General features: G+C 39.2%; 2 protein-coding genes across 3 annotated transcripts in view; both read left to right on the top strand.

Annotated features, from left to right (window-relative positions):
- The window catches only part of LOC306864286 (G protein-coupled receptor kinase 3-like), a 62,404-nt gene extending 46,925 nt beyond the window's left edge, over nucleotides 1–15,479 (top strand). The window contains exons 14-21 of the mRNA XM_079408208.1: nucleotides 288–354; nucleotides 2,577–2,677; nucleotides 3,320–3,386; nucleotides 4,732–4,827; nucleotides 5,176–5,338; nucleotides 6,953–7,089; nucleotides 9,004–9,117; nucleotides 11,300–15,479. Of these exons, the coding sequence (XP_079264334.1) occupies nucleotides 288–354; nucleotides 2,577–2,677; nucleotides 3,320–3,386; nucleotides 4,732–4,827; nucleotides 5,176–5,338; nucleotides 6,953–7,089; nucleotides 9,004–9,117; nucleotides 11,300–11,461 (907 nt within the window). The 3' untranslated portion in view covers nucleotides 11,462–15,479. The remainder of the gene's footprint in view (nucleotides 1–287; nucleotides 355–2,576; nucleotides 2,678–3,319; nucleotides 3,387–4,731; nucleotides 4,828–5,175; nucleotides 5,339–6,952; nucleotides 7,090–9,003; nucleotides 9,118–11,299) is intronic.
- A 1,843-nt stretch (nucleotides 15,480–17,322) lies between these two features.
- Nucleotides 17,323–20,364, top strand: part of LOC306863923 (unconventional myosin-XVIIIb-like) — a 49,973-nt gene continuing 46,931 nt past the window's right edge. The window contains exon 1 of one of the 2 annotated variants that reach the window (XM_079407522.1): nucleotides 17,323–17,484. The gene's annotated coding sequence lies outside the window, so the exon portion shown is untranslated. The remainder of the gene's footprint in view (nucleotides 17,485–20,364) is intronic. The other variant, XM_079407523.1, reaches the window with a different exon arrangement.

Here is a 20,364-nt window from a genome sequence, read left to right as displayed (position 1 = left end):
AATGATTTTTGGCATAAAAGAAAAATGTATAATTTTTACTCATACAATGTATTGTTGGCTGTTGCTACAAATATACCCGTGCGACTTGTTTTGTGCTCCCAGGGTCACAAATGCTTGTCTCTCACGGTGAGCGACTGAGATTGAAACTTTTTCGAACTCTCATGGAAACCCCCCTCCCGCCTACATGTCACTGCTAAATATCACTATGTGTGTTCTCAGTATGCCGTTACGAGGCTAAGCATTGTGTGTTCAGTTACGTGTGAACTCAGTTTCTTCTTTTCTTGCAGGCACAGTCCATTCAGGCAGCACAAGACCAAAGACAAACATGAGATCGACCGCATGACCCTTACCATGGTGAGAAACCAAAGCGCCGTCTTTCTCTGTTGTTTTACACATAATCACGTATGTATGAGAGCGCTCTGATTTAAGTTTCTTGGTGCATGATGAAAAATCCCATCCAAAAATTATCCCAGGAACTACCTAGAAGATCTTAGCAACCACCCAGTTCTAGCTTTAAAGACTTCAATTGAATCTTTTCTACAAATGCTGTAACAGTTCAAATTGGAAAGAGCTCCTTTATGCTGATTAACAGATAGAGAGCTGTGAAACAGGAGATGGATAAATCAGCCACAGCTTTCCATGCAAGTGAAGAGGGAAAATTTCATCACGGCAGCACCTGTGCCTTTACACCCACTATGTTGAACAAGGGAATGCTAATGGAGAGGAATTTACATCCACGCTTTGCATTTACTGTCCTCCTCTCACCATCACAGTAATTTAGTCTTCATCGTGCTGCCACGCTCTTGACTGTTGTACAGTCACTAGAAAGGAAGTCACTTGTTTTTAATGCTGATTTTGTGGTTTCCCTTCAAAAGGAAGACACAAGTGAGCTGCCTACTTAGGCATCTATGATCCCAAGGAAAAATTGTGCTACTTTCGGAGACATCTTTTTTTGATTAAAAGGAAAAGCAGCCCCAGTCCAAAAATACATTGTGCAACATAGCGGAGGAAGTCAATGCAAATGTCAATTATGAATGTATTTTTTATTCTCGTCAGAGTATGAAATAGCTTGCTTTGAAACATGTTAGACTTCATTGTGCTGCCCATGAAGGATTATTCAAATCAGTCATTAGGACTTGGAAAAATCTAGTCAGAAATGAGCAGAAAAAGCTCTCGGTGTCCAAGCAGGTGTTCACCCAGCAGAGACGTTAAACAGTTTTCCTCTGACAGGCAAGATGATCGTGTTTTGTTTGTAAACTGGAACACAAAGATTATGGGCCAAGACTGACAGTGCTGACACAGTGTTCAGATATCTTTTTTCATAATTTCCAGAAGTAAATAAAAATAATAATAAAATATTTTTATCATGATGAAATCAAACCTGTTCAGTATATGCAGAGCAATTCTGACACAATAATTTAGCTGTTAAGGTTCGTATTTGGATGCCGACCTCACAGGGAAAATATCTCCAGATTTCATTAGTCAAGGATTTAGACGGTATCTTGTAAAATAAGCTGTTTTATAGTCTGATCAGATTTAATTAAGATTGGACTGTAAAACTCAATCATGACTCCACAGAGGTTCATTGGTTTAGAGTTGCTAAGATTTTTTTAAAAGTAGTCTGTAATGCTCCACAAGGCATGAACAGAACAACTGAAATACAGTAAAAAACAAAAAAAATGTATTCCTGTGATGCAAAGCTGAACTCCAGTCTTCAGTGTCACATTAAATTGAGCACCAAATCAGCATATTAGAATGATTTCTGAAGCATCATATCTCATTACCATCAATGTTGAAAACAGCTGTACTGCTTAATATTTTTTGGAAACCATTTTTTCAGGGTTTTCTGATTAATAGAAAGTTCAAATGAACAACATTTGTTTGAAACTGTAATGTTTTATAACATTTTAAATGTATTTAATGTCACTTTTAATCAAAAATATCTTACTGACCCCAAATTTTTGAACAGTACTGTATATAGAGACACTTTTAAAACAGGAGGGAACAAATCCCATAGACTTTGCATTGAATGAGGAGCTAAAGACCAGAATATTGAGACTTGAAGCTGGAGTCTTGACTCAAACACACTTGAAAGTACAGCAACAAGCTACCACTCAGAAAACCTTAGCATCTATAATGCAATGCCCTGTTATTTAGTTCAGTGTTATGGTGAATGTACCTGACAGCCTGAACTGAGTGAAGTTCATTTGTCTGCATTTGCTGTGACTTTGGTGAACGTTGACCTTGATTTGAATGTGCAGTTGGCACTGCCTGTTACATAAGAGAATTGTTTTGATTGTCCTCACATTCATTTGTATGATTGTGAGGATATTTAAATACTGCCAAGCACTCTGTACTGTTAATGCTCTGTTGATCTAGACGGCTACTGGAACGTTTGCTGTTCCTGCATATTTGCATTTTACTAATGAATGTTCAGTGTAACTGACGGGGACATCTAATGAAACAAAAGCAAACATCTTGTGAAAGTCAAACGCCAGCTGACATGGCATAAAGTCATGTTTAATGAGATATCAATCAAGCTCATGAGCCGCTTCCTGTTCCTTCTCTCTCATCAGAATGTGGAGTTGCCTGACTCCTTCACACCTGAGCTCAAGTCCCTCTTGGAAGGACTCTTACAGCGAGACGTCGCCAAGAGATTGGGGTGTCTAGGACAGGGGTAAGTCAAAATGCCTTCCATCTTCAAGATTAGACATTTTATCAGATGTGTATTTGGTTTGTAGTGAACTATCAAAAAAAAACATTTTGATGCCACTTGTCCAAATGAAGCAACAGTCTTAAGGCTTTTAGACTTATAAAAGACAGAAGGGCATGCTGGGAATTATTTGCACCTCGTTCTGAATTGCTGACACCTGCTGGTCAAAAGTGGTGATGGTTGATATACATCCTATTTTTGCTGCACACATGCATTATACTCATGCAAAGCAATTTATAGCTATGTAGCAAATCTCAATTTATTTTTGTTGCAAACTATAACTACATTATCACCCAGCTCTTTAAATAATGTTTGATGTATAAGTATGTCCAACTTTAACTGCTTGCATACAATATACTCATGTAATGTGATATGTACTGTCTAGCAAATTTCAAATGTGTGATTGTTTTTATATCACTGCAGCACGCAAACTATATTATTGTCCAGCTCTAATCTGCTAAATGCAACTATAAGACATGAAAATGTTAAGATTTTAGAAACATCAACATTATGATTTTCTGTAAAGCTACTGTGAAAAATTGTGTTGTGTGAAAAGCAATTGAAAGATGTATTTGACTTGAATGTGATCTCTTTTATGCTCTGTAGGGCGTCAGAGGTAAAGGAGCATGTGTTCTTCAAGGGGATCGATTGGCAGCAGGTCTATCTTCAGAAGGTGAGACCTTCGACCTTGTTTTCGGTATCAGCCCTGTTGAAGTCCTCATCATACACTCTGATAGAATAAGAGGTTTTGTGTAATTGCAATTTATAACTGATCTGATTTAGAGTCCAGATGATGGACTAGTCATTCAGCAATCGATTAGCAAGCCTCAGATTTATTCTTTTTAGTGGTGCTGCTTTAATAGGAATGAATTTAGATGAACATCATCGCGGAGAGTGTGTTAGAGTGCTGTTAGCATACTAAAATCCTCTCTAGGAAGTTGTGACTCTAATTTCATCCCCTTTACAGCACCATTGGAACCAGCATCAAAGCACAAAGCCAAGACTTCAACGATACATTTTCATAAGACAATTACTGTCAGACTTCAAATCACTTCCTGTGAGCAGTGTTCCCGTTAGTGTGCACAATCTGTAGATCTCTGTGTTATGAGGACTATCATGGTTTTCTGAAATAAAAGGACATTGAGCTTGTGGAGTGCAACAGTCAGGTTCCGAAAGAAAAGGCTCCATTCATTTTATCCATAGGGCAATTGATTTTAAATGATAACTTATAAACCTTTGAAGAAAGACCTAATGAGTTTTGAGGTTGTAATTCAGTGGTGTATGCTTTTGTTGAAGCCATCCATTCACATTATTTTAATATATATATGTGACCCTGGACCACAAAACCAGTCTTAAGTCGCTGGGGTATATTTGTAGCAATTGCCATAAATACACTGTATGGGTCAAAATTATAGATTTTTCTTTTATGCCAAAAATCATTAGGATATGTTTCAGGTTCCATGAAGATATTTAGCAAATTTTCTACCGTAAATATATCAAAACTCAATTTTTGATTAGTAATATGCATTGCTAAGAACTTCATTTGGACAACTTTAAAGGAGATTTTCTCAATATTTATATTTTTTTGGGACCCTCAGATTCCAGATTTTCAAATAGTTGTATCTCGGCCAAATATTGTCCTTTCATAACAGCTTATTTATTCAGCTTTCAGCCTATTTATAAATCTCAATTTCGAAAAATTTACCCTTATGACTGTTTTTTTGTGGTCGAGGGTCACATTATTGAGTTTGTGGTGAAAAGTACATTACCCATGTTGCTGTACAGAAAATTTCACCAATCAGAGAGTAACAAATCGTGCCAAAAGATCTTGCCGGGAATACTCATGTAATCATAATTGAGTCAGACTCCTTATGCTGTTATATAATGTATATAATCAGCATTTTTAAATGATCATTTTTATAATCCTCCATCGTTTTGCAAGACAAACTAGTTAATCTTAAAAATGTTGTTTTGAGTTTGTGTGATGTTCATTCTCTGCATCTTTTGTTTGGATGCAGTACCCCCCACCCCTCATTCCCCCCAGAGGAGAAGTCAACGCTGCAGACGCCTTTGACATCGGCTCCTTCGACGAGGAGGACACCAAGGGAATTAAGGTAAAGACCAGTAACCATGGGACCAAACTTTTCACTTATTCCACTTGGTGCTCAAGGCCGATGTCTTTGCTTCAGCTCAGTGACTATAAAAGTGGACTACTTAGTAGGGATTCAAGTGGAGCCAAGATTGCATCCAGCACCAAGAGAACCGTATAAAATCTAAGAGCACTTGAGCTTGTTTCATGCTTTAAAAACTATGCTGTGAGCATGTTAAATGACTCCCTTATAGCCAGAATTTGACTTCCAGCGTAAAGTCTGGTCTACGCTGCAACTTTATCTCTGCCCACTTAGACAAGATGAGACTGTCTGAATTGAAAGTAATTGTATCTTTGTCCCTCTCCCTTTCAGCTGCTTGACAGTGATCAGGAGCTCTATAAGAACTTTCCCCTGGTGATCTCCGAGCGCTGGCAGCAGGAGGTGGCCGAGACCGTGTATGAAGCCGTCAATAGCGACACGGATAAGAACGAGGCGCGCAAGCGGGCCAAAAACAAGCAGCAGGGCCACGAAGAGGGTGAGACACGGCACACAAGTTTTGTTGTTATTTATTTTCTGTGCATCCCCCCCCCCAAATTCTCATTAGTGTATGATGGCTTATTATTCAAATATTATTTTAGAATTTATGTATTTATGTTTTTAAAATAATATACACTGTCATTAAAAAGTTTAGGTGGAATTTTTAATGTACAAAATGCTAAATTTTTATTGTTTTGTTTTTTTAAAGGCTGTTTATATTAGATCAAAAATAGTAAAAACAGTAATATTGTGAAATATTATTACAATTTAAAATAAAGATTTTCTATGTGACTATATTTTAAAATATAATGTATTCCTGTGATTGCAAGCTGAATTTTCAACATCATTACTCCAGTCTTCAGTGTCACATAATCCCTCAGAAATCGTTCTAATATGCAGATTTGTTTTTCAGGATTCTTTGGAAATGTTCAAAATAACAGCATTTGCAGCATAATTTAAAAATTCCTGTGTAACATTAGAAATGTCTTTACTGTCACTTTGGATCAATTTACAGTTAAAAGAATGTGAAGTATATATTTATTTAAAAAAAAAGTGTTACCCCAAACTTTGAATGGAAGTGTAACTGTAATATTTATATTTAATTATTTTATAATTTTGTATATTTTATAGTTTTTTTTATCTGTAGCCCAGTATTTGATTTTGAATCTTGAAATATAGCCCTGATATTGCTTTATGAAATTCGTCCAATAATAAGCTAACATATGTATAGCAAAGCTTCTTGTGCAGTGAATAGATCTTTACAAGATTATATATCTTGGAGAAGTCTCTTCATATACACAACTTTTGTGACAAGTGAGAGGTGTCATGGCAATGTACACAGAACAGCTGGTTGCAAAATGCTGTTTGTAAACATCCTGTTTGCTCTCATTCAGCAGACTCTCATTTTCTGACTGTATTTTGGGAGTGTCCTGTATTTTGGACTTCCAGAAGGTCACGAAACCTAATGAACAGCTGCTCTAGGCGTCTTGTCGTCTGCGGCACTTGGTCATTTACCCATGTTTTAAGCCGGTCCAAAAGATAATGTTTTCTGGTAGAAACTCCAGTTTGCATTAAATCATAAGACATCTACAGAATTGACAAGCAGTAATTTCACACAGTGGTGTCGAGAGAAGAACAGTAGTGCTACATTCTCCAGCATGAATTAAAGGCCTGGGCTGACGTCAGCTAATTGACTTTCAGGGGTCCAGCGTCAGTTCAGTCAGCGACCTCGAGGAGAGGCCTGAACCCTACGGACTTGTCATGCAGTGCTGGTGCCACATGCTTCCCTCAAGGGAGAGACACAGAACCCATGACCGAATGTGCGATGGTCAGAAATAGATCTGAAAGAGCCCGTGTAATTTAGAAAACACTGAGTTAATGACCCCAGGATACGAGCACAGAAGTCGTGGGTTAAATCTGAGTGAGAGTTAAAGGAATCGATGACCTAAAAAAAACACTTATTCACTGTCATCTCTCTCCAAATGTGACTTTCTTTACAAAAAATATAATAAATATGAATGCGCATGTCTCAAAGATACTGAATTTTAAGTTAGTGCAATTATTCCAAAATGGCATTGAGCATTATGTGTCTGTGTCTGTGGTGTTTGTGCAGACTATGCGCTGGGGAAGGACTGTATCATGCACGGCTACATGCTAAAGCTAGGAAACCCCTTCCTGACACAGTGGCAGCGGCGGTATTTCTACCTATTCCCCAACCGCGTCGAGTGGAGAGGTGAAGGAGAGTCTCGGGTGAGTGTTTTTGTGTGTTTTGTTTGCTGTTAGCATCTGTATAAAGGGTTAAAAGGACTTTTTTTGAGAATGAACATGCCTGTGTGTCCCTACGCTGTAGGAACATTGGACTAAAACATTAAAAAAACATAACTTCAAGGTGAGTCTGGTGCATTTTAGCTGATTCCCCCTCTCCTTTAAGTTTCATTCATGTTCATTGCAGAGCCGGAAATATCAAGATTTTGATAAAAATTCTAAGGAGAGGGTGAGGAGGAATCACCCTACGTAAACCCTACATCGTCCTCCACCCTGCTCCGAAATTCCCATAGTGACGCAGGTTCACCTGCAGCCTAAACCATTGAGACGCCCACCTCTCCTTTTAATATCCTCTGCTTCTTTCCACCGCTAAACCAAACCTCAGTCTTTTCCCATCCGGAGGAAGCGTTTGCGCTCAGATCTGTGTAATGCAGAAATAGGTCACTGCAGGTTCCCTGGGGCCAGAGAGTTTCTGTCCTGATCTGTAACTAAGATAAAGAAGTGCAGATTTTGCCAGTTTCCTGCATTTTTAACTCCCAGAGTCCCTGAATCTTCGATCTGAAGGGTAAATGCACTTCCTGTGGAACATGTTTTAGAGGAGATGCATGGAAACGTATGGAAAGGGAGGCCACTCGCAAGTCAGATTTGCAAGCAGTGATGGTTATACTTGACTATATTGTAGTTGTTCTGTGTTCTCAATTTTAGAGTTTTTTTTTTTTTTTTATGGGCTTTTTATGCCTTTTTATTGAGATGCGACAGGAAAGCACTGGGAGGAGAGAGGGGAGCAGGATCGGCAAAGGACCTCGAGACGGGATCGAACTCGGGTCACCGTTACCGCAGTTGCACTCTGTGTCGACGTACTAACCACGAGGCTATTGGCGCTGACAATTTTAGAGAGATTTTGATTTTAAAGTTCTACAATTGAATGTTTTTGAACTTATCTCAGACTTCATTCATTTTTAATGAATTTTATGTATGGTCACTTTTCAGTTTGCACCCATCCTGTCTGTTTCAAATAAAAATTTTAATAACGTTATTATTAATATTATTATTAGGTTTAATATAATATTAAATTCACTGGATTATACAGAAGTAGCCATTGTGATATGGTGATTTTTAATATTTAAAATAAATATGGTTGTATAATTACAGTAATATAAAAGTTTGATCATACAGCCCAACCTTAGTGTGTATATATGTATATATATATATATATATATATATATATATATATATATATATATATATATATATATATATACGCATACATACATACATACATACATACATACATACATAATGCCTAAACATAGAATACATTTTTTTTTTTCATTTCATAAAATTGATCTGTGCATCCCTAGCTTTATGTTGTTAAACAGTGTTATTTGAAAATTGTTTCTTGTTCTCGCAGCCGAACAGTGAAAAAAAAAAAAAAGGCTTCTTAGGGAAAGAAAACACTGGATGTCTAAGTCTTCACACAGAAGCACACTTTAAATCAAGGTCTTTAGAAACCAGACTGAATGTGGTATGTGTCATTTAGAGGGAAAATGTTTGTACAGAAGTGAAATGACTTCCATTATCCTCCAGTCTGATGGGAATCAGGTATCCGCGATCAGACGGTTACATGAGATGCTCTGTCTGCGGCCCGCTGTACCACCACTGACTCATTGAGTACAAGAACAGCTTGTCATCCGTGTCTTTGCTCCCTCGTAGCCCCAGACAACCTCTAGAATTTCTACCACAGTGTAAGTGACGCTGATAGATGCGTATACCTCAAGCGTAGGGTAAAATCCCACCCATACAGAGCTAGCAGATAGCATGGTGTGTTCTCGAACATAGAAGGATAATCTGTGAGAAGACTCTTACAGGGACGCACTAATTAGTCTTTCCTCCCCCCAGCAAAACCTGCTGACCATGGAGCAGATCGTGACTGTGGAAGAGACGCAGATCAAGGACAAAAAGTGCATCCTGCTAAGGATCAAAGGAGGGAAACAGTTTGTCCTGCAGTGCGAGGTAGGGCACCTTCATGCTGTTCTCGTCAAGGGATTCTCTCTTCCCCTTTTGGTCTTGTATTATCTTGCTTCACTTTTATTGTTCCTTATGCCTCTTTTTCAAACTCTTGTGAGTGTTTTATTGTAAATGAATACATGAAAAATATCTGAATATTTATCTTGTGACCATTTTATGACTATTTTAACAAAAGCAACAATAATATAATAACACACACACACACACAGTGGGGCAAATAAGTATTTGATACACTGCCGATTTTATTGCTTGAAATAAGTATTTGATACAATAGAAAAATAGAACTTAATATTTGGTACAGAAACCTTTGTTTACAATTACAGAGGTCAGACGTTTCCTGTAGTTCATGACCAGGTCTGCACACACTGCAGCAGGGATTCTGGCCCACTCCTCCATACAGGTCTACTCCAGATCTTTCAGGTTTTGGGGCTGTCGCGGGGCAACACGGATTTTCAGCTCCCTATATAGATTTTCTATTGGGTTCAGGTCTGGAGACTGGCTAGGCCACTCCAGGACCTTGAAATGCTTCTTACGGAGCCACTCCTTAGTTGCCCTTGCTGTGTGTTTGGGGTCATTGTCATGCTGGAAGACCCAGCCACGACCCATCTTCAATGCTCTTACTGAGGGAAGGAGGTTGTTGCCCAAAATCTCCCGATACATGGCCCCATCCATCCTCCCCTCAATTCAGTGCAGTCGTCCTGTTCCCTTTGCAGAAAAGCACCCCCAAAGCATGATGTTTCCACCCCCATGCTTCACGGTTGGGATGGTGTTCTTGGGATTGTACTCATCCTTCTTCTTCCTCCAAACACGGCGAGTGGAGTTTATACCGAAAAGTTCTATTTTGGTCTCATCTGACCACATGACCTTCTCCCATGCCTCCTCTGGATCATCCAGATGGTCTTTGGCAAACTTCAGACGGGCCTGGACATGTGCTGGCTTGAGCAGGGGGACCTTGCGCGCACTGCAGGATTTTAATCCATGACGGTGTAGTGTGTTACTAATGGTAACAGTTGGGCGAATCTCTCTCTGCCTGTCTGTGTTGGTCCCTCACCTTTCTCGGGATCATTGATACTCCACGAGGCGAGATCTTGCAGGGAGCCCCAGTCCGAGGGAGATTGACAGTCATCTTGATTTTCTTCCATTTTCTAATAATTGCGCCAACAGTTGTTGCCTTCTCACCAAGCTGTTTGCCTATTGTCCTGTAGCCCATCCCAGCCTTGTGCAGGTCTACAGTTTTGTCCCTAGTGTCCTTAGACAGCTCTTTGGTCTTGCCCATAGTGGAGAGGTTGGAATCTGATTGACTGCGTGTGTGAACAGGTGTCTTTTATACAGGTAACGAGTTCAAACAGGTGCAATTAATACAGGTAATGAGTGGAGGATAGGAGGGCTTCTTAAAGACAAACTAACAGGTCTGTGAGAGCCAGAATTGTTGCTGGTTGGTAGGTGATCAAATACTTATTTCATGCAATAAAATGGAAGTTAATTATTTAAAAATCATACAATGTGATTTTCTCGATTTTTTTTTTTTTTTTCTAATATTCTGTCTCTCACAGTTGAGGTGTACCTACGATGAAAATTACAGGTCTCTCCATTCTTTGTAAGTGGGAAAACTTGAAAAATAGGCAGTGTATCAAATACTTATTTGCCCCACTGCATATATATATATATATCTTTTTTGAGTCTGTTCTGTGGGAAATATTTTTTCCCATCTGCGCAGCAGCAGCATCAGAAGTGCGTGTACGTGCTTTTGCAGACCCTTAGCGAACATTAATCTGAAATTAAACCTCATAAAGGGCTGATTTGAAATGGTTTTTACGGGCAGCTCATGCCATACAAAATCTCTCACATTAAATGCACGAGCTTTAAGCTCGATTGATTCCAATCCTGTTTGACTTTTGCATGCTAAAGATACCCTAGGCACAAAAACATATTGGTGCAAAATACATTGAACAAAATCTGGTTTCGTTTAACATTAGCACCACTGTGAATTGGCTTTCTGAATGCAGTCTGTTATTGCCTTAACCACAAAATACATTTTCTGTATTTAAATTTTTGCATCCAAAATTTCTGACTAGGTAGCTCACTAGTATTTAAAAGTTCTTGATATATTAAAAAAATCATAAAGCAGCTGAGACTGCTAATGCTAATGTTATTTTTCTTCTCACAGAGCGACCCAGAGTTCGTACAGTGGAAGAAGGAGCTCACCGAAGCGTTCACAGAGGCCCAGAAGCTGCTTCGTCGTGCCCCCAAAGTCATCGGCAAGGGGCGAACCAATATGGTGGAACTGTCCAAACCTCCACTCACGCACCGTAACAGCAACGGCCAGTGAGCCGCCCACCTCCTACCGCCCTTATCCACCACCCCTCTCATCCTCTTCATCGACACACACATGCACACGCTCTCACACTCTCTCTCTTTCCCAGCAAAATGCTTGTCCAGCACCATTAGGCTTCCCAACTGGCACAGTGAGCCGCCAAATGGTCTGTCTCGGAAGGTTCTGCTGGACTGTGCCCTGCTGTTCCTCAACTGTTAGTCAATCAAATGCACACACACACAGTTCCTCGCAACTTGACACTCTGGGGTGGACGTCACTCCAGGATAATGTTAAAGAACATTCGGTGATGTCAGTGCTGAATCTGGGACCTCGTTTTGACCAGTGGTGCAGGCTGGCATACTGCGCCCCATTTGTGAGCATGTCGTTCCTTCTGTGATCCCCACGTTCTCCTTGCACACGCCGGCATGCTCGTATATTAGCAAAGAAAGAGGCCTCTGCTGTAACAATGCCCACTTGGAGCTTCTCTTTCAAGTGGCAGTGTGCTAGAGCCGGACAGTATCAATACCTCTGCTAGAGGGAAACTAGAGCCATGCGGCCTGAGAGATCTAATCAGATGGAAACAATCTCAAAAGACGTTGGCTTTAACGATATCACTCTCGTTGTCTTTCATGTCCTTTGTGGGAATGCCAAGGCCACCTCACTGACTCTGCCATTCTTGAAGCATATGCTTTGCACCACTTTCTGTCAACATCATGGGCGCATGGCATGCATGCCGTTTTATGCTAAACGGACTTGGATTTGTGGACTGTTGTGGCACCCGACCTTCGTCCCGTACTTGTAAAGTACAAATTTCTTCGACACTTCCTTAATACTCGCCGACGGATTGAACGAACTGCAACGGCGAGTGTTGTGCGCATCCAAGTTGAGCTCTCAGAGGACTACGTACAGTTTAAAAATTAGGGAGCGTTTTTTTTTTTTTTTTTTTTTTGGTGCTCAGCCTTTGTAAACACCAAACTTGGTTGGATTGCTCACGTGCATTAAGTGCGTGTACTTGTGCTTGTACACGATGCAAAAAGTAGGTGTTGTTGCTTCAAAGGAAATTCCCCAATATTTTCACCAGGAAGAATTGTTTTCTTTCACCTTGAATGTATTTTTGTTTCTCTTTTTTGTTCGTTTGTTTGTGGGTGGAGTGATTTACGCTGCTTGACACAATGGGTAGGAACGTGGCGGGACGTTTGCTAAGACACGAACCCAACCCCTCCCCCTGAACCCACAAAAGTGCAAAAAGTGCCAATGAAATAAACGTTCGACTTGAGACACCTGAGAATTCCTCGAGTCCAGGCCGCATCACCTCCATCTCCCTGTGAACAGACCCCGAGAACAGTGTTGGAAACTGAACGCACAGAATAAAAACTGAACTGCAGACCTCCAGTCGCGTACAAGGACGCCAATGGACGGTTGACGATGTATGATGTCTCGGTTAGAGGGACCACTTGGAAAAAAAAACAGCAGTCCCTGGAGTCTTTTATCCGACTGTATATATGAATCCTTTCTCTGTGCATCTACAGTATAATCTTCTTGACAATGTTTGCATATTGGGCGAATCTCTCTCTGCCTGTCTGTGTTTGTCCCTATGTCTCATATTGGGGGCGGGTGGGGTGGGCGGGTTTCACATCTGTCAATCAATCTGCGGGCGTGTGCAAACCTCAGGCTGAGAACTGTGCGTACGCGCCTCTTTTAGGACCATCGGTGTGAAAGCGGAGAGTCGGAGGGCTTATCTCATAATGAGGTGTGAGGAGGTCTTCTGTCTGTCTCTCGTGTGTTTCGCCATTATCCATTCACGGCAGGCAGACCGTTATTCAGTGCGATGGTAGTAGGACACTCGCAGGTGTTCGGGAAGGTGGGCTGCCTGGATCGCCGAAGGATAGACAACTTAAAACTGTTTGTTGTAAGGCTTGATTTAAATAGTTAAAATTTTTATATTGTTTTGAATGTGACGCAAATGCAGATTTCTATAGATGACATATTTTTTGGAGCATGTTATGTGCATTTATTTTGTTTTTGTTTTTTTGGAATGGAAAAACAAGCACAGGTTAACAGGCATGAGGTGATTTTAAAGAAGTGTTTTCTTCATGTATATTCAGGTCCTTTTGTTTTTGTTTTTCCATGCAGTAATTTTCTTTTTCTACGATTCCCTTCAGTGCATTTCCAAGTGATTTGCATGCGGCGCTCTGCAGAAATCGCAGGGTTTTGGGAGTCGATCAGTTTTTGTAGCCTTTAAGTGTCAGGGAGGTGCCATCCTGAGGATGTTTTAGTGCCCTTCAAGGGTTTTATTTTGAAACCAAAATGGCTTGTTTTGAAATTTATATATCACTGCACTTTTTCCACCACGCTTCATGAGCTGACGAAAAAAAAATGTGCCAAACGACTGTAGGAGAATGTCCTTGAACCAATGAAAAGCTTGCGCGATGCTCGTCGGCTGTTTCCGAGACTAAAATTGGTACGTTTTAACGGGCGAGCGGCGCGCAAGTTTGAGAAAAGGTACAAAAATGTGACCAAATTCAGGTGACGTGGAGCAAGTGGGCCGCGAGGCAAACGATCCGACGTCATTGACTCTACGCCTCAAAGCTACTGACCGGCGACGGCCGGTACCGTGTTTTGAAAATGCTAGCCCGTTTCTCAAAAAAAGGGTGGCACCTCCGCCAGTCCTAAATATCCATGTTTTATTCAGGGGTTTTATATTTTATTTTAACGGTAGCTTTTCAGTCACTTCGTCAGTGTTTGCTTCATTCAATTGCTTGTGTCTGTTCCGTAACGGTGAATTTTGTGTGTGGGCGAACGCAAGAGGGCCATCGATAGGAAGGGGAAAAAAAAGACAAAAATCTTAAGTATATATGTGTATATGAAATGAAAACAAATGAGCTTAGGTTTATTTAAAAGACTTAACGACGTAGACAAAACAATTGAGTCGGGAAGGGATCGGGTTCGATGTGAGTTCAACTATTTGTGGTGAAGAATCAGCTCAGATCTTGCACAATAAAGTTTAGATATTGTACCTACGAGTTACAGATTATTATTTTTGTTCGTTTAATACAGGTCTCTCTTGCTCTTTCATATTTATTGTCTGGTCGGGGAGCTAGTCCCTCTGTGCGTTGGTTTATCTAGGGCACGGAGCTGTCGAGTATCTGGGTTTACAGTCAACCGAAACTCTCTTTTTCATGTGCCACAAACAAACGCAAATACTACTGTCTGGGGTTATTACCGTTACGATGATGATGATTATAATTATTGATAATATTATTCAATGAATGATAATTGTTATTAAAATTATTTTCTTTTGTTTTCATTTTTCAGAACAGCTAGGAACATGTGTGTTGGACTGCTTATGAAAACAGTTCAGAAATAAAAGCCCCTTTTTCGTGTTGCCATGTCTGTTGTCTCCATGCTTTCAAGCCGCTTCATTTCGGGATTTATCCTGTTTATATCAGAACGAGGACACTCGTTCGATGTAAACTAACTCTTCAGTGTGAGATTTATAAACTTAAACATCCATTAGCCAACTTTCAGGGCATGTTAAAGCCATTTGGAAGGACTGCGGCCACGTCTCCTCACTGGAGCTGAGTGTGATTGAGCAGGGCATTAGTGTTCTGGAGTAAACACTCCTCTCTTGGACATCCTTCTCTATCCTGCAGCTATAATCAAAGCTCAAATTATTCAAAGGGTTCTTGAGGTTTATTATCCTCGCCGTATTGTAATATCTGTCTTCGTTTACCTCTCTGAATGGATGGTGTTTTTAAAGGCACTGATTGAAACTGCACTGGCCTTGAAAGTATTTGGACACTCGAGGCGCAATGTCTAAATGTCATTATATAAGAAAATCAAACTGAGTGGCATCTGTGCTCAAATGCTGCTAGACCTGTTGATTCAGTTTTTCGGGAACAGTTTGTGCTTTCTGTAAAAGTAAATGCTGTTATGCAATCATACATTTTTAAAGTCAACATGATTTCAGACTTTTTGTCATGCGTTTGTAATGTTATTTTGTCAGTGATTCAAATTAAAATGTCTATAATCTTTCATCAAAATGAAAACAGCTTGATCGGGTCACGACTTTTTCATGATACAGTCAATTCCTGATACATCAGCGGTTCTCAAGCAGTGGGCCGGACCCAATTATTCAAAATGAGACAAAACGAGCATTAAAATAAGATAAATCATCTAAACCCCCTCAACTATTTTTTTTTTGGAAGAACCCATTCCTAGAGCTTTTGAAAAATCTGGCTATATGAGGTCGCCTAATTTTAAGAGAGATCCTGAAAAAGTTCATATAAATAAATATGTAACTCCTTGGCCATTTTATGAAGAAAATATATTTTTAACTATTTAACTTTTTTTGGGGGGGGGTTATTAGTTCAAATAAATGAAATCTTGGTGCCATAACATAATAGCTGTTTACATGCATCAAAATAATTGGTTTATAATCAGATTGATGGACTGAAAGCCTTCATATAAACACATTAAATTAGAAGGGGTGGTGTAGACCTGAAATAGTTCAATCAATAGGAAAAAAATCAATCATGTAAACACTTGAATCTTACTATTTTCTCAATTGGATTAGAAAATACTTGGCACACACGTTCAGTGCCATGATTCACAGAATAGAATAGAATATACTTGTATTGTATTTGACATGGACTCTAATGACATAGCCAGCAATCAATACCCACAACACAAATCACACAGTTCAATACAATACTAAATAACGAAATGATCCAAATAAAGTACATAAAAAATCTTAAAAATCCCAAATTTTGAAATTCTCTGTTTAATAATTCAACTGACTTTGGCACAACAAAGATTTTGACTGATTTGATTTACACACTGGGATTCTAAATGGTCTCTTCAAGTTACAAGATTCTCATGTATAATGTGTTCTCAGTTACAGTTTTCTTGGCTTGTTTTATTGTAGATGTCTCATACAGCTAATACGTCTCATATCATGTGAACTGTCAGTGGATAAGACTGAATATTGACTAAATATTAGCTCAAAAAACTCTTGATGTTTATGTAATCCACAGTAATTATACATGCTGTAGCTCTGGTGACAACATCCACAGCGACCGGGAACTAGCATGTGCTGAAGTGTTTGAAATGCATGTAATGCACATGTGAACAAATATGTGAATCATATTGTAGTGCTTATTAATTTCAGAATCTAAAATCAAATTGGATCCATTCCAGTTGAATCCGCCTAAACGGTTTCAGCTGATTTAATAAATGCGCTTTCAGACAAAGTGAGACCTTTCGTTTGAAAATTATTTAACATAAGTACGCTAAAGATTAAATTTATCATCTGGAGATCATCTTGAGATCAAAATGATTGTATGAGATATTCCTCCACAACGGCTCCACTCAACCCTTTCGAAAACCACAATATCCATTGGCCTCCGGCGTTTCTTCCCAGAGATCATGAGTGTGCTGATACGCTTGTGTCCTCTCTCTAATTCTCTCTGACACCACCTCCCGCAGCTCACCTCCCACCCCTGCGTCTCCCAGCTGAGTCTGTCCATCAAGCCACACCGCCGCTCATTAGCAAGTCTGCGGACACTTGACTCGTGTGCTTTTTCCAGCACTGCTTTCCCAGGTTTGTATCGAGACGGATTTCCAGCATCCAAATGGGGTCATTCTGGACGTCCAGCCTTGACAAAGTGTTCAGAAACATTGCTGCTAATGTAATCCAGCATGTTTTGAAATCATCCACATCAGACGATGCATCCAGTCGGATCCCCAACGTCTTAAAGTCAAAACAATGTCCAGTTCCCCCCCCGTTTACAGCACTCGTGTTTCCCAAACAGGGTAGTATGTCCCACCTCTTCTAGCCGTGGGATATTTATAGCTGAGTCTTGTGTTAACTCAGCTGCCATGCTTATCTGTGTGTGTTGCCACTCTATTTCAGATTGTAGCTTCACCCTCTCAGTGACAGTGAGACTGTGTACCTTGCTTACTTTTCCCCTGGAGTTTCACGCATACATTTCTCTCATTGGGTATATTCTTCCACTCCATTGAGGAACCATCACAAGGTATGCCTGTTGGTTTTTCATGTTGACTCCCAAATCTGTTCTTTTTGTAGATACTGTGATTTATTTATAGATCCCAGACCCTCACAGACATCCACGTCCTGTACGGCCATTCTGGTGTTCTCCTTATGAAATTACGGACGTTGAGCCATTTGTCTATATGCCCAGAAGTTGAGTGGTTTGTTCTGGTTGGGAACTGAAAGGCCTTGTGTTTGGATCGCCGGGATATTCCACGACTAAATGCGGCGCTGACTCCTGCTGAAATCTGAGCTCCCAGGATCATTTTCTACCTCTGACTAATTTGTTTTGTTGTTTGTCGTGTAATGTCGAAGGGGATGACAAGTTGTTGAGGGTTGGAAATGTGAATGCAATGTCATGATCCTGCGACCTAAACTTCACATGAGTCAGTGTTTGTGTTCATTTCCATTAAGGTGAAGTGATTTGCAGGAAACAAGTGAGCAACTGTTTATCTTACAGCTGTCGTTTGCAAAAAGATGCATGAAAGCTTGACATAATCCATGATATTCGATTATTATCATATTTATATGGTGTTACCATGGAGCACTTCAGTTGTATTACTATGGTACCTGTCTGAAATAAATGGTATTTCTATGGTACCGAGGTCAGAAATTAATTTGGGTAAAAAGGCCCAGGAATTCAAATGGTTTGTAATATCTGAGATAATTCATGCGTTTTATATTTTAAATATTCTATTTTAGAATAAACATGAGATTCAATCATTTATGCTGAGAATTTGTCAATGAATGGATGAGATATCTAACAAAAGGATGGCAGTTGAGTTTATAAGGTTAGAAAAAGCATCCCCCAAAAATCTGCTTTTATGGGTACAAATATTTGACTATAATAAAAGTTCATTTTTGACACCATGGTACAAAAAGAAAAGAAAAAAAAGTAGGACCATGGTGCATTTTACAATATATATTGCAAGCTATACTAATACTGATTGTATTGTATTTTATATTTATTTATTGGCAGTATATTTTATGTGGTTAGAAATATCTCTGAAAATCAAATTTCACAGGGACAAATATTTCACCCTAAAAAAAATTATTTCAGACACACTGGTACTCTTTAGAGATTATATTGCAAGCTATTAATATTTATTTTATATTCAGCTCCTCTTTTTTTAGCAAGTGATGGAATTTTTGATAACACTTTATTTTAAGATGTCCTTGTTACATGTTACATGTACTTACTATTATAATAACACTTAATTATGCATAATTACATGCAAATAACCCAAAGCCAAACCCTAACCATATAGTAAGTACAATGTAGTTCATTAATATTACTCAGTACTTAAATGTATAATTAATTACACTGTAACAAGGACACCTTCAAATAAAGTGAATTTTTTATTTTTTTTATTTTAACTTATTTGTCATAGTAATACGTGAACACTAGTTTCTTGTAGTACAATAATATAGATTTTGTTCATCATTAGTCGTCATATTTTAATTTTTAAAAAATCATTTAATTATCAGGTATCGGTGTTGGTAGATTCCTTGGAGTTTGCCAAATGTGATAATACTGAGTTGTCAGAAATGCAAATGCTTACAGCACCTTGTGAACAAAGTGTCAACAAAATGAAACGGATTTGTAAAATGAAAAACTGCTGGCTGAACGCTGACACGGTAATGAAGCACAGATCTGCGCTGTTTCCAGTCAGTTCCTGCCATTTGGCCTTCATTAGACTCAGCTTCTGGGCTTGTTTTCATCGTGTGTTTGTGTTGCTGAAGTGGGTGGTCTGTATTTATCATGGAGCGAATGTTTTACTGAAGACTGTGGAAGAACAATCTCTTTCATTTACTTTCATTTTATTGCCTGAAGAAGCTCAGTTGGATTTATCATCAACAGCCTAATTCTATATTTCTATGTTTCGTGTGTATTTGCCTGTGCAGAACTCACTGTAACGATGGGTGGTTTTTAGCAGGTTTCTTGGGTGTTTTTGGTGGTTTCTGGGGCATTAACCATCAGTTTCATACTGTAGATGTGACTTAGGTCCTTCCTTCCCTCTAAATGCATGGAGTTATGTGTCGAGGTTTAATATTTATATATCAGCAGCAGCACTAGTGATACTCGGCTCCTTAGCAACTGCCACTATTAATTACGGCCAGATCTTCTGCATTACAGTGTGTTTGCGGAGCAATGACCTCTGTTACCCGCACTGGTCAGCCGGTCCTTCGTTCTGGGTTAAACTGCTGGTAGAAGAAGAGCAAAAAGTGAAGTTTTGTTTCATTTGAAATGTAATGGATGAATATCTCACAGCAGCAGATGAAGACATGCAGAGATGTTTTTATGTGTGAAATACATTTGCATAAAGCATCCTGTATCTGCTAATGTCTGCTTCATCAGTTTGCTCAGATTTCACACAAATTCTGAATTTGAAGAAACCTTATTTACAATGAATCTCATGACAATAATTTCACAGTGCAAAAAAACATTTAAGAATAAGAATTAAACATTAGGTTTTTAACATAATAAATTATACATCATCATATTTGATATTTACATATTTTAAAAATGTTAAAATAGTAATGATAAATACATAATTTATAATAATACCATTTATATTATATAAACACCTGTAGTAATATTTCATGTAGTAAGTTTTTTTATTTATTATTATTATTAAAACACAATTAATTTATATTTTCATTAAATATGACCCAGTATATTATGATAATGTCTCATGTTTTTTCTCCATCTACAGGTCCACAGTGTCACTGTTTCCATTTGTTGCTCCACTTTGTGTCCTCGCTCACATCACACCTGGCTGAGATCTCCCCGGCCGACCTTTCACCCCTCGTCCCGCCATGGCTCTCTCCTCACGCTTAAAACTCTGGGAACAGAAGGGAGGTG

This window comes from Barbus barbus, assembly GCF_936440315.1.
Source record: "Barbus barbus genome assembly, chromosome: 45".
NCBI classification, from domain to species: Eukaryota; Metazoa; Chordata; class Actinopteri; order Cypriniformes; family Cyprinidae; genus Barbus; species Barbus barbus.
Note: the sequence above shows the minus strand (reverse complement) of the source record. Positions and strands in the feature narration are given on the sequence as shown.